This window comes from Alnus glutinosa, chromosome 8 (assembly GCF_958979055.1).
Source record: "Alnus glutinosa chromosome 8, dhAlnGlut1.1, whole genome shotgun sequence".
NCBI classification, from domain to species: domain Eukaryota; kingdom Viridiplantae; phylum Streptophyta; class Magnoliopsida; order Fagales; family Betulaceae; genus Alnus; species Alnus glutinosa.
In genome coordinates, this window is record NC_084893.1 from 27,677,817 (window position 1) to 27,691,942 (window position 14,126).

General features: G+C 37.5%; 2 protein-coding genes across 2 annotated transcripts; one reads left to right on the forward strand and one right to left on the reverse strand.

Moving 5' to 3' along the window:
* Positions 1 to 12: 12 nt before the first annotated feature.
* Positions 13 to 3,751, reverse strand: LOC133875176 (adenylyltransferase and sulfurtransferase MOCS3). The gene is made up of 7 exons (XM_062313208.1): positions 3,113 to 3,751; positions 2,930 to 3,008; positions 2,757 to 2,795; positions 2,518 to 2,626; positions 1,952 to 2,070; positions 971 to 1,087; positions 13 to 727 (listed from the first exon to the last, which is right to left on the reverse strand). The coding sequence occupies exons 1-7, from the start codon at positions 3,670 to 3,672 to the stop codon at positions 332 to 334; spliced, it is 1,419 nt and encodes a 472-aa protein (XP_062169192.1). The 5' UTR covers positions 3,673 to 3,751; the 3' UTR covers positions 13 to 331.
* Positions 3,752 to 7,487: 3,736 nt separating this feature from the next.
* LOC133875182 (uncharacterized) lies at positions 7,488 to 8,377 on the forward strand. Its single transcript, XM_062313216.1, has 2 exons — positions 7,488 to 7,736; positions 7,853 to 8,377. Exons 1-2 carry the CDS (start codon positions 7,647 to 7,649, stop codon positions 8,150 to 8,152), a joined length of 390 nt encoding a protein of 129 aa, XP_062169200.1. The 5' UTR covers positions 7,488 to 7,646; the 3' UTR covers positions 8,153 to 8,377.
* Positions 8,378 to 14,126: the final 5,749 nt, after the last annotated feature.

A 14,126-nucleotide genomic window follows, 5' to 3' on the forward strand; every position in this document is an offset into this window, starting at 1 on the left:
TTTTAGACGACCTGAATGAACGATGCAGGGGACATTTTATTTTTGTTTTCATCTGCTTATCTCCCGAGAAGAGAAAATAAAAATATAAAAAAAGGGAAAAAAATTTCCAGTAAAATTCTAACCATATGCACCAACGTCTCACACAGTTTAAAAGGAAACCAGCTTCACTGAAATTACTTTTACATTTGCAAATGAAGAATGTGCTTCAGGAGATCACTTTATACAACCTAATCAATCCTTTTGGGCGCGGGTTGGACTGGCAACCTTTTTGTTTGTTTGTGTGAAACTGACAGTAACCTGAAGCTCAAACGTCCCATCGCAAACATGCCCGCTAATAGGTGGGGAAGTTGGGATCCACATCCTGGGCCCAGGACTCGAGACCGCCAACAATATCCCTGGCAGAAGTGAAACCCATCTTGTGCAGAGACTGAACAGCCCTCTGAGAATCATTACCCCTTCTGCAAATTACATATAGTTGAGCACTCAAATCAGAACCTGCTGCGCCCTTGCGCTCTTCCTCTTCCTTTAAAGCTGAAGAAATTTCAGGCAACCTAGCCTCCAAACTTGGGAGAGGGATGTTCAAGGACTTGGGAAGAGAAACAATCTTGAAGTGGTGTGCTGGCCGGACATCCACCAATACATGTGCCTCCCCATTAGCAACCCTATCATGGTAGTCTTTACTGCTTATTCTGGAATCTGCCTGAAGCAGGTTTAACTTCAAAGGTGACTGCATCAAGTTTCAAATATCACTTCTCTTATCAAATGAAGAGAGAGAGAGAGAGAGAGGAATCCAATAGCAATTATAATGCCCTATGCATAGGTGAATTTAACTGCAAATACATTTAGCAGAGTATCCACATCTTGGGCAATGATAAACTTTGGTTCAGTAAAGCTCCATAAAGTTCAAACTAAATATGTAAGATGCCTAGTCAGGTCTACTAAAGAAACAAGAGACAGAAAATGTAACTACCGGAGACAGTGGAGACTGAGTAAACTTCTCATAATCGAACTCTCGAAATTGCTGTGGGGTGAAGGTCGAATTTTCTCCACAAACTTCACACTGTAATGACCTTCCTCTAATCTTTACCTGCAATATAAGCGAACTATGAATACAAATATATAAAATACCAGAGCTTAAAACATAAACACAAAATGTCCAATATCAATTAACACGCATACAAGAAACCACAAAGTTAATTAACCATCAAGGATTATATCATGTAAGTGCAAACTGAACCCACTTAAAAGGGGAAAAACCTATATCAACTGCCATAGTATAAAAGTAACTCTCACTTTAATAATAGCGATTCTAAAGAAATGTCTTCATAATATCATAACACCTGATGATGATATCAAGAAGACACTATAGTGTGCCAGGTTGCAAATGCATGCCACTGCTAAACTCTAATATAAATAATTGAGACAATAAGAGAACATCACATCAAGACGCATTGCACAACCACAAAGCAGAAGAAAATAAAAGTAAATGTGCACTTTCTTAACAAGTCAATGTCATCCAAGTGAGGCGGTCTAACCGTGAAAGATAGAAATCATGGTAAACTTTACAGTACGGAGATAGTAATATTATGGGGTGGTGGCCCGGAAATAGAGGCAGTGAAGCAAGAAGCAGCGCAAACAGAACTACCTACAACTTGATTTTGCCTTCTGTTGAATGGAGTCAATAAACAAGCCCTAACCTTTGATTCAAGTGTTTAATACATGTTTAGTTAGGTCTACAATTTTCTATTGCTTTCCATCAATTAAAATCACTTTTAGGTGAATACTTTTTCCATCTATGTTAATATAAGATTCAGGCTCAGCCTCCATATTAAAGATTTTGTCTTAAGAACACTGCATCCTGTAACACAACATTTAGTTCTACCTGAAAACCCCACCCAAATGAATTTCAATACTGGAAGGAACTTTTAAAGGTGCAGAGCTTGAAACATACAATACGTATTCGTGCTGCTAATGCGTCAAACAGAAGCATCCGCCCTGAGAGTGGTTCACCAACCGCACTTGCAATTTTAATAGCCTCAAGAGCTTGGAGACAGCCAATGATACCAGGAACTGAAAATAAGTAAAATGAATTTAAGCAACAGTGAGCAGTTCAAATACCGGGAAATAAAAAAAAAATAAAAGATTGGACTAGAATTAAGTATCAAATGAAGAGGATAGAGACTTTTAATGCTACAATAGTTCCTCTTATGTTAAAAAACTCGCGCATTACTGCACATTCCAAAGTTCAATTCTTTATTTTCCCTTTCCCTATTCCTGTGTTTTCAATTCTTTCCTGGTTACAGCAATGCCCTATGTGAAGGAATCAAGCTGATAAATCTAATTTCAATCCTTACTTGCATCAAAGAAAGTTTTACACTGCAAGTCTTTCTGCATTTAGGACAGGGCACGTAAAAAATATAGTTCCACTAAAAACTCAAATTTTGATGATATTGTAAATACATTGTAGACTATTATTATGAAAGTTGCTTGGTAGAATACAACAAACCATTGACTTACCTACTCCTAGGACACCACTGTCGGCACATCTTTGACATGCTGTTGTAGGAGGTGGAGTTGGAAATAGGCATCGATAGCATGGACCATCATTGTGATTGTAAACTGTCAGCTATACAATGAAGTTTAACGGTTATGATTCCTGCCCGGAATTTAAATCTACAGCACCACCTAGTACAGAACTCTACGACTTATTTGAGAGAGAGAGAAAAAAAATTAATAAAAATTGCTGCACAGCATACCTGCCCTTCTAATCCCAGAGCAGCACCAGATACAAGAGGCTGCAAGCATAAATAACGAAGCAATTAATGCTCAAATAGAGAAAAAAAAATACGGGCTCAAACCTTACTTCCCTACCAACACAACCGTTACCATAGATATATATATCATGAAAGCGTAGTATTCCTATGCGTACCTTCCCTAACACCACACAGCAATCACTGATCATGTAACGGCTAGGAGCATTGTCGGTGGCGTCCACTATTACATCGTATCTTTGCAAATATTACCAGTCACGGAAAGCATAACATTTCAAACAGTAATTTAACAAAAGAAAAGAAACATTGTATATGTAATTTACGATTACGATGAAGGATACTTGCTGAAAATTTCCAAGGCATTGGAAGTGCGTAAAGCTTCTTGGTGTTCCACAATTTGAACGGTGGAGTTGACAGACCGACAAGCGGCGGCGGCGGATTTGACTTTGGGCCGGCCGATGAAGGCTTCGGTGTGGATAATCTGGCGGTGCATGTTGTTCAGCTCAACGACGTCGTGGTCCACGATGCCCAAGCGGCCAACGCCGCAGGCCGCGAGGTAGAGCAGGGCCGGAGAGCCCAGGCCTCCGGCTCCGACGACCAGAACCGAGGACTTTAGGAGGTTCGACTGGGCTTGGACCCCGAAAGACGGGAGCAAGAGGTGCCGGCTGTAGCGGTGGATCATTTCGGGGGTGAGATTGTGATCGTGATGGTCGCTGAGGACGGAATCGACGGCGGTGGAGATCGGAGGGGAAGAGCCGTTGGGGACGACACCGTTTTGCAGGGTTGCGTGTTGGAGCTCGGCTTCGAGACCTGAAATTCGACGGTCTATATCGGCTTTTGCGGCTCTGAGAGACTGGAGCTCGTGGAGGATCCGAGAGGCGTCTCGGCCGTTAGACTCCATTGGGTTGGATTCGATGGGTAGCTCAGCTGTGAGCCTGTGAGTGGGAATTGAAGTAAGAGTTATGTGAAGAATCGGATAAACCCTAATTAAGCAGACTTGGACCAGAACAGTCTATTCTTTTTTGTTTTGTTTTTTTTTTGTTTTTTTTTTTTTTTTGGTTACATCTCCAAACAAGAGGGAGAAAGGGGGATTCGAATGAGGAATACTAGACATTCCAATTTTTTTTTTTTTTTTAAAAGTTGGTTCTCAAATGATGTGTCATAATCTCATGAGATTGTGAGACATTTTTCAAAATGATAAATTATATGAGATTGTGACACATCATTTGAAAACCAACTTTTGATAAATAAATTTGAGATACCTAGCATACCTTGATTCGAATTAGTTACCTTTGAGGTGTGTTCTCCAGTCAATTAAGCTACTTCTTGGAGGACGGACCAAAACAATCTTTTTTTTTTTTTTTTTTTTTTTTTTTTTTTTGAAGCAGTATTTTCTTCATTATTGAAAAGGATCCCAAAAGAGTTACATTTGACCAAAAGGCCAAAATAAATACAAAGTACAGAAGTCAAACAATAAAGCCAGAAGGTGAAACAACACTGCCCGAAGGCGAAGAACATTGTTGAAGGCTGTCGTAGTGACTAGAGATAAAGAAACTCTACCCACCAAACCAGAAAAAAAACTTGACTTGAAGCAACTATCATACGGTAGACTGTGACCAAAGACAAGAATATACAACTAAATACAAACAGAAAACTCCCGAAAACAAGCAATGAAAAAATCGTCTTTGGAGCCGATGCTTGTATAGCATATGCATTCTCCGGGAACCCCCTTACATCGGATGACCTTCAGGAGTCCAAATCGTCACTATTCGAGACCAGAGAAACAAACGGTGACCCACACACGCAAGGCCAGGGAGAGAAAACCCCCCAGCGTGTGCTGGTCACGCGCCAAACAAGAGCAAACCACGTGGACATGTCGAGTGACCACCATGATTGGAGAAGGCCGGCAATCGCAACAGGAAGGTCCTTGTCGAAGAAATTCCAGCCGAATCTTGTAAATCTAGCTTTTTGACAACATCTCCGCCGAAAACCACCAACACCCACTGTTCTTTGCAGACCTGAACCAAAAGATCTCTTGTTTGCACCAACACACAACAACAAAACAAAGAAAAAACCATCTTCACCGGATCTAGTTCCGAGAGGACCAAATTAAAAGCTCCACAACACTAATGATTGGGAGAGAAAACAGCTACTACCGGACACAAGCCAGGGGGAACTTGCCACCCTAACCCAAGAAGGCTAGGAAAAAAACCAGCACCGAAAGGGGGAGGCGTCCGGCGAAATTATCTCTCACTAAACTCTCTCTCTATAAGCTTTAGACGTTTTCCAAGAGAGCACATTCTTGTTCCGCGTCGGAAATTTTTCAAACCACCGCTAAGCCGGTATGTGAATAATAATAATAATTTTTATTAAAAAAATTATGTAAACGACATGACAAATTTAGAGAAGGAATTTAAATATTCCTTTCAACCGCTGGAAAAATACGCAAAGGAAAACGGGACCAAAGAAGAAGGGGACCAGGAGCACCAAAAAAGGTTCGAATTGCTGAGCAAGATTGCAGTTGAACGTCCAAGCTCAGATGTGATCATGTGGGGGGAGAAAAGAAAGGAAATGTAGGGTCAGAAGGGTATTTTATAGACCGAATTGAAGAAACTTTCATCAAGCTACAATCCAATTTGAAAAACACTATCTCACTAAAAAAAAATACTTAACACTTTATAGATCAACTTTCCCCTTAGTTTAAAATAATAATAAAAAGCTTAATTAAAAAAAAAAAAAAAAAAGACGACCCACAACCATGTTTCTCATTTTTTAATTTTCTTTTTCACTTCTTATTTTTGTTTGATTTCATTTCTTTTCTTTTTTTTTTTCTAAAAGAAATATTTTGGTAATTTTTGTTTTCTCATTAGAATTATTTAACTGAAAATTTTAAGGGAAAATGTAATTGAAATGGGTTAAACAAAAGAACTTTATATTGTAAATTTTTAAAGTTTAAAAAATATTTGATAATTTAGGAGGTAAGTGAAGTGTCTGAATTTATAAGATGGTTGCTTGCTTAAATTTAATCCTATTTTCCTATGCCTAGTCTTTGGACCTTTTTTTTTTTTTTTTTTTTTTTTAAGATAATAAGTAGTACAATTAAATTACAACAAAGAAAAATATAGGGTTGTGAAACCCAACAAAGAACTTCAAAATAACCACATCAATGTAAGTAAACAAAAAATAAAAGGAAATGCAACAAATAAATGATTCGGCCTTGAATATATATCCTTAGTACAAAGATTAAGAAAAGTGGTTCCCACTAAAGGTGATTTAGTAAGATATACAACGAATGGCACATCCAAAAAGCATAAGAAGGGCCCCATACCTCGAAAGGTCCAAAAACCAAAATTGTAGCCGAGCAAAGAAACAATTGCAATAGCACACCCAGGGGCGTACCTAGGTAGAGCCTTGGGGGGTCCATGACCCCCCCAAGCCCCAAACTTTTCCCAAAAATAAATAAAAATTAATAAATTTTACCCCTAATTTTTTTTTTTTTAATTTTAGTTTTGGCCCCCCCAATTTTTTTTTTCAATTTGGCCCCCCCCAAAGTCTAAAAGCTGGCTCCGCCCTTGCTGCACACCCAAAGGTGAACCACTACAGTAGAGAAGATATTGATAGAGGTTAAAATGAAACCTAAGGTGAGTATAACTTTAACAGACTGAAAAAATAATAATAATAAAAAACTACAGAAAACAAATAAAAATAATGAGCAAAACATCGACATCTGTCGTGGCGAAATAGGGAGGAGAGTGGCGACGGTGACCAGTGGAAAGGAGGAAACAAGAGGCAGCATGTGCTGTGGATAGTGATCCACGAGACGGCGCGTGCAAGCCACGTTCCGGTGATAGGAGGTTCAAAGGAGGCATGGCTAGTGTTGGCAGAGGTGGAAGACGACAGGAAACACAGTGGTATCGCGTGTGTCAAGCAAGAATTGGCGGAGGAAAGTATATCCAACTTCAAAAAATTCGATCCAAAATCCTTGACAAATCTAGTTAATTAGAGACACGGTGAAGGAGGGAGATAACCAATGATGGTAAGAAAGAAAAGATAAACAAAGCTTTCAAAAGTGTAAATAAGAACTTTGAAAGGGTCCAAATAGGTAAATAAGGCTAGAGAAAACTTTAGCTGGATAGGGTCTCAAAAGGAGGGTTAGCATAGAAAAAAATAGAGGGATATAAGATTAAAAGAAAAAGAAAAAAAAAAAAAAAAAAAAAAAAAAAAAGAAGAAGAAGAAGAAGAGAAGAGAAGGGGAGAGAAGCTTTGAGCTTCCCTCCGCCAATGACGTTTGTTGCATAGAGCTTATCACGGGAGGAGAGAGAACATAGATTTTTGGTTCGTGTTGCTCAGAGATGCTTATTGAGAAATGTCACTTTCTAACTCCACTTTTTTAACTTCGATTCTTCGAATACATCTCTGTTGCAGCCTCTGTAGTCTTTGGACTTTAGTATTGTTTTAATTTTCTTTTTTGGTATTCTTGGAAGCAGTGAAAGGGCGGGTCTCTTTCTTTTTCCAAAGGACACAACTTTGACGTACTCATGCTGCAATTTTTACAGGTTCACCTAAAGTGAGTCAACTGGTCCTATAATTTTATTGGTTGATTGTGGCACTTTTATACCTCTTCCAAGCTTTCAAGAGACTCAAAAAAAGGGTAATTATATTCTATCCCCTAAAAAGATAACGTAGAACCCTTGCATGCACATCTACGATGAAATGGCAAATCTATGCAGAGCCACGTACGTTCCTAGCTAGTGAAATCCTAGTCATAAGACACGTATAGTACTACTGCATCATCTCTCCCCCAATAATGTTATTATAGGGAAACCGAAACTCTTCAGGTCTCCGAGTCTTCACCTCTTGTATCCATAATCCAATATGGGTGGCCGTCTCTTCCCCCTCAGCAATATCTCCTCTCGACCTTCCCTGACCAAGCCCATAACAGCATCTGCGTACAAGTCCATCAAGGTATGTATGTATGTATATTCTCCCAGGTTGATAAAAGGATTTGTTTTGGTCAAGGAATGACACAGATCGATCGATCATAATTAATTCTCAGGTGTATTTTGGTCTGATGTTTTCAGAGTTACAGCCAAGCAAGCAAGGAAAACGGCGATGCCCATGAATTTATAGAAGAGAGAGCGCCTTCGACGGCTGAAGAGTTTAAAAAGATGGCTGAGGAGAAGCTCCGGCAGGCCCAGCAGGGCGTGGCTAGTCAGACCGCTGAAAAGGTGTATCATGCCGCGGAGGAGGCTACTTTAGGTGACTCAGATCTTCAATCTGTCAAGCACAGGTACGAGGAGCACGAACATGGGGGTGATTACCGCAGGAGATCTGGGGACGAGTCTGATGGAGTTAAAGCATGTTCTAACAAAGCCAAGTGAGCTAAGGCTGCATTATATGTATATATAATCAGAAATGGTATATATCTACCACGTTTTTATCCCACTACTATTCTAGAATCCTGACAACAGTCTCAACTAATATATGCAAAAAAGAAAGAAAGATAAGAGTTGGTTGAGAATCTCAGCATCATGGGAGTTAAGATTACTCGGATGTAATACTATAAGGTTGTGTTTGACAATCAGTGAAGTTTTTCATTTTTCTCTTCTCTTTCTGGAAAACAGGAGTGTTTTTTTTTTTTTTAAAAAAAAAAAAAAAGCATAAGCATTTCTATTGAAGAAACCTCAATGAACAACACACTAGCTATTAGCTAGATCAAATTGCAATCTGCAACTCTCCTATACAACAGCTCAAATCAAAGAGCTAACCCTTTACTTCCCAACCCAATATTACAATGTCAACCAAGTCTAAGCAGAACAACTGCAAACTGAACAACTCTGCAACAGCAAAACTCTACATTTTCAGCAACATCAAAACAGAGCATCACTAGATCCAGCAAGCTCTGCTTCAAGCTACTACCAGAAGATTGGCATCCTTCACCAGCAAAAGGCAAGAACTGCCAAATCAGAGAAGCTAACTCCTAAAATCACCGAAATATACTCTAGCAGACTCCTCCTGCAGATATTTTCATTTTCCTTGCTTCTCAGATATCCATGATTCTCATTCCAACATCCCAGCAAATTTGCCGGGCGAGTTGCTCCTCAGTAATAGTGTCAAAGATTATAAACAGAAGCACTTAAAACCAGGCGATACAGGACAGCTTGCAAACCTTTTCTATTCCAGTATTTAACTCCTCCGATCCTCAACAATGCCATCCCATTCATAGAGAAGTACACTTCCTCAAATTTATCAACCACACTCTTCTGCAGAAACCACATTCAAAGAACAAGTGATTTCTCCCTTCAATTCCAGCTCTACAAAACAGGAGTGGTTCTGCTCTCATGCAACATCATGCAATTCTTCCTATGCAAACATAATATTCATATTGAATAACTTTTATTTTTGTTTGTCAATGCGTCGTCTTGCACATAGCAGTTAGAAAGAGCAGAGTCGAAAAATTTATGCAATTTCCATCCAAATACAAAGCGTCTCAAGAAAAATTGGTTGTCTTTTTGTTCTTTTGGCAAGCTACGCGCAGTCAAAGTAATTATACGGTTCTTTTCGTTTCATCTGCAGCTGGTTGAAGCTTCCCCAAAACCCAGAAGGAATGAGGGGATTGGAACATTATACTGCTTGGAATTTACCAAAAAAATAAAATTTAATAATGCTTGGAATATGTAAATAGATATACCCTCCAATGACAAATGCTAAAAGTGATATTTTCTATAATGTTATCATCTTGTAGGGAAGCAGTATATATATCAATGTGAATGCGAGAAGATGCAGGTTCACAATTATTGGCTTAAGTTTAAGCTTAACTGAAAGGCACTGCGTACTCGTCACTCAGCAATGGTGTAGTGGAGGCCATAATCTACAATTAGGGAAAGCTAAACACTTCTTTGTTTTTATTAATATATAACGTGGTGCTTGCTTACAAGGAATTAATTTACATTGGCTTATGCTGACATGGCACTAATATTAGAGGCTAATGTAGATATTGAAATGTTAAATGAGACACCCAAGGTATATAGCAAACGGTTAACTTTGACGGTAAAGTGGTAGAATGACCTATTTGAAATATATGTAAAACTTAAAGACTTTATATTGAAATTAAAAACTTATGGGCTAAATTCAAATTAGATGAAAATTATGATTTTTCCCTAAAATTTGTTTACAAAGTTGATTTTACTTTTTTTTGTTTTTTTAAAAAAATATTGAATAAAGAAAGGGTTACAAAGAAGATAATCCTCGCTTTTGATCCGAAAGGATAAATTGATTCTACTTAATCCGTAGATTCTATGCTATTGTAAAGCAATTAAGGAAGGGTAATCCTTCCACTGCTATCTTTTGATATCTGTAAATATAATTAAGCCTTCCCATTCTTTGGAAAATGCTCTTCCCTTTAAGAATTTCAATAACGAAAAATTTCAAATTCTATGTGATAAAGGTTATTGCTGGTTTCCTTTTCAATAACAAGAAAGATGAAAACAATAAGGCCTCGTTTAGTTTGCAGAATAAGTCATTGGAATGGAATAACTATTCCTTTATTTGGTAGGGACTTTATTCCTTGGAATAGCTATTCCATGGGAATAACTATTTCAATAAGATTCCTCTTATTTTTTAAAGGAATAACTATTCCTTAGAGAATGGACAACATTTAAAAAAACAAAAAAATCTTTAATTTTTCTAAACTAAACTTAAAAGTAATAATAATAATAATAATAATAAATAAAAATAAAAAAAATTTCTTTTTTTTTTTTTTTAAAAAAAAAAAACAAGAATTTAGATCAGATCTGTCACCCACAAATCTAAGGTCCAATATTTATTTCTTTATTTTTAAGATTTGAGTTTTTTTTTTTTTTTTAAATAAAAAATAAAAAATTATGTGGGTTTTTTTAGTAATTTTGGATCAATTCCAATTGTGGTATATGTGTTGTCACCAAACTAAGGAATTAGAATAATTATTCTATTCCGCTCTTTCTCATTCCCAATAATAACTATTCTTTTTCCTAATGGAATACCCATTCCGCAAACCAAACAAGGCTTAAGGAAAAAATACATAGCTTAATTTTCTTCAAATTTATCTTTCTTTGCAAAAAAATAAATAATAAAAAAAAAATGTAAAGTTTTCTTATCTATTTTTATTTTTCAAATTTCTTTTAAAATAATAAAATTATACAAGAAAATTCCCATATTATAGCTCGCTATAAATTTTCTAAGATGAGTGAAAATTTATTTAAAATATACAAAGAAATTAAATTTGTCAGTACAAAATATAAATGACAAATCACATAAAATATGATAATATAGTAAGAAAAATTATAAAATATGATACTGTTGAATTGTTTATTTATTTTAGTTAGTTATATTTTTTAAAATTCTTTTATTAATTTATTATTATTATTATTTTTAACTTTTGTTTATATTCTTGATTCTAGGGAATCAAAATATTGACTCCATCACTATTATCACATAATCTATCAAAATATTGACCCTTAGACTTCTCTCCTCTCTCTTCTAGAGCCCCTCCCCTGTGAGCGTGTTTTTCACCAGGAAGGGAAGGCGCCTCCCTCTCTCGGTAGTGATTTCCTTTTGACTCCTTGTGAGTCAGGGTGTTTTTTGGTTCAATGGGTTTGTTTTCTCCCAACCTCTAGAGTTGTGGAGCTTTTGTTTCCCCCTGCTAGATCCGGTAGAGGCTGATCTTCCCCTAGCCTTTTTGGGCTATGGTGTCTTGTTTATTTGTTTTTCTTTGTTTTTTCTTTCGTTTGACAGGATTGTTCATTTCAAGATGTATTCTTTGGGGGAGTGGCCGAGCCAATGTGTCATCGGCAGGATGATTTTTGGCACGTTTATTTTTCCCTTTTTTCTTTGAATTTGGAAGCTAGATCTATACTTCCTTGCTGACTTCTGACTGACACGCGCCCCCCAGCCGCGTTCTCTGTCGTCTTCCGCCCTTGCCGCCGCAAGATTCGGTCGTGTCGGTCATTGGAGATCAACGCGTGGTGCCCACGCGCTTGGGAGCTCTCTGCTGTTTGGTGCACGTGTGGGCTACAATTCGCCTTTTTCAGGCCGTGCTGTGTCAACCGGTTATATGGCGTCGGACCTCCGTCTGGGTGGCACCGGTGTTGGCGCATGTCCTTCACTCGCCGCCGTCCGGCATCTTGGCCCCTTTCCTTCACTGCCGACAGCTTGTTTTGGGTGGTTTTTGCTTAAGTGGTCTTGTGTTTTTTCTCTTGTTTCTCTGATCACAGTTTGCTTGTGTTCGGTTCAAATTTTATGGGAATATTTGTTCGCTAATTGCTAGATCAGGTCTCTTTTCTTTAGAGAGTGAGCGTTAATGTAAGAGAGGCTCAAATGTCATTCTTGTAAAATTTGTATTTCTGCTTAGGCAACTGTTTTACTAAGTCAGATCCTTCTGGTTTAGAGAATGGGGGGTCTTGTTCTTTATTTTCAAGTTGTAAGCCTATAGGCTTTTTGCAATATCAATGATAGAATACAATTCCTGTTAAAAAAAAAAAAAATCTATCACATCAATTTATAATAAGTGCCCTATTAATTGACACGTGACAATAATAGGCATAGAATGGTGACACGTAGTATGAACTCATACTTTTTAGTGATAAAACCAGTCTTTTAAATACCAAACATGACTTTTAAATAAAATTGAATCGGTCTATTTTTAATATCTTTTTTTCTCTCTCTCTCTCTCTCTCTCTCTCTCTCAATTAATGATACAAGTAGGACTATTTTGTGGAGAAATGTGTTTCTTTAGTATTTTATATTCTTGGTTGAAATCTATTCCATTTTGTTTGTGAAATTTTTGGTTGAACAATTCTTCATTTGAAAGTTTATGAGAATTTATTTTTTTTCATTCATTTGCTTTTTCGAATGTTCATAATTATATAGGATTGAAATATAATAGGTATCACATCGACAATAAAAAAAAAATTCCTGCTAGTTTTCTATTTTATGCTTTGATAATCAAAATCATGGTTTTCTTCTTGCTATTTTTTTTCTTCATACTTATTTTCATTCTTTTTTTTTTTTGAACAATGTTGGAACTTCTTCATTGATAGAAAACAACTGATCCTCAAAAAAGGATCTAGGGACAAGAACTGTCCCTAAGTAGTGCATGCAAAATACAATGAGGTATATCCTCAAACCAAACTAAATCAACAACCTTACTAGATGCCTCTTTTGCAAAACAATGGGCCACATTATTAGCCTCTCTACCCATATAAACCAAAGTTGCATACTTGAACCCTTGCATTTCTGAAATGATTCCCTCAATAAAATGGCCAGCCGTTGACAGGTTTAGAGAACCATGATTAACATTATTTACCACTTGCTTAGCATCCCCTTCAAGGAGAACATTGAAGAAACCAGCCTGCTTACAAAATAAAATAGCTTCTAAGGCTGCCATAGCTTCAGCCACATTCGGTGTAGTCACAACCTTTTTCGTGATAGCCCTTGCACCTAAAAAATTACCATGGTCATCTCTAGCCACAATCCCAATACCAATATGACGCTCCTTAACCAGCAAAGAAGCATCCCAATTCACCTTTATAATTCCTGCAGGCGGAGGTTGCCACCCCTTGAGTAATAAAAGAGAATTAGATTCCCCCCCAGAAATCACAAAAGCCTCATCTTTTTTATTGTACCTGCGGAAATCATCAAGAGATTCCATTGATTCCTTGAAAACAGTTTGAGGGAGAGTGAAAATATTATCAAAGATAAAAAGATTTCTTCGTAACCAAATTCTTCTAGAGATCACTGCCATAAGATCTAAATCTTCAGATGAGAAGCGCTCTATACAGTACTCCAAAAGCTGCAAAAAATTATCTCCCATGAAAGAACACTTCTGAAATGACACTAAACTCTCACCCCAGACATCTTGAGTAGCTAGACATTTCCAGAGGACATGAAAAACTGTTTCAGATTCACTAGTACAACAAGGGCATAGATTAGAATCCACAATTTTACGCCTAAATAAATTGCTCTTAGTGGGAAGTAAACCATTACACGCACGCCACATGAAAAGCTTTACAGGGTTTGGAACTCTCAAATTCCAAATAACAGACCAGGCTTGCAGTCCGCCCGCCTCCTATGATGTACCACCCAAATTGCGAGCGTTAATTTCCATTCCCAAGTGATATGCGCTTCGCACTGAAAAAACTCCATTCTTTGTACCTCGCCACACAATTCGATCTGATGGAAGAGTAGGACTCAAAGGAATATATAGCAGCAATAACCTTAGCCTCTTCCAAACTGAAAACAACATTAATAAGTCTAGTATTCCACCCCCGTAAATCGGAATCAATAAGAGTTGAAGCAGCCGAATTTGCAGAAATCACC

What these genes read in the sequence shown, in the direction of transcription:
- LOC133875176 (XM_062313208.1), bottom strand. Translation starts at nt 3,672, where the DNA reads ATGGAGTCTAACGGCCGAGACGCCTCTCGGATCCTCCACGAGCTCCAG. An exon ending in GCTGTGTGGTGTTAGGGAAG is followed by an intron (nt 2,796 to 2,929) that starts GTACGCATAGGA and finishes TTATGCTTGCAG; the next exon opens with CCTCTTGTATCTGGTGCTGC. An exon ending in CTCTGGGATTAGAAGGGCAG is followed by an intron (nt 2,627 to 2,756) that starts GTATGCTGTGCA and finishes TTCATTGTATAG; the next exon opens with CTGACAGTTTACAATCACAA.
- LOC133875182 (XM_062313216.1), top strand. Translation starts at nt 7,647, where the DNA reads ATGGGTGGCCGTCTCTTCCCCCTCAGCAATATCTCCTCTCGACCTTCC. An exon ending in CTGCGTACAAGTCCATCAAG is followed by an intron (nt 7,737 to 7,852) that starts GTATGTATGTAT and finishes TGATGTTTTCAG; the next exon opens with AGTTACAGCCAAGCAAGCAA.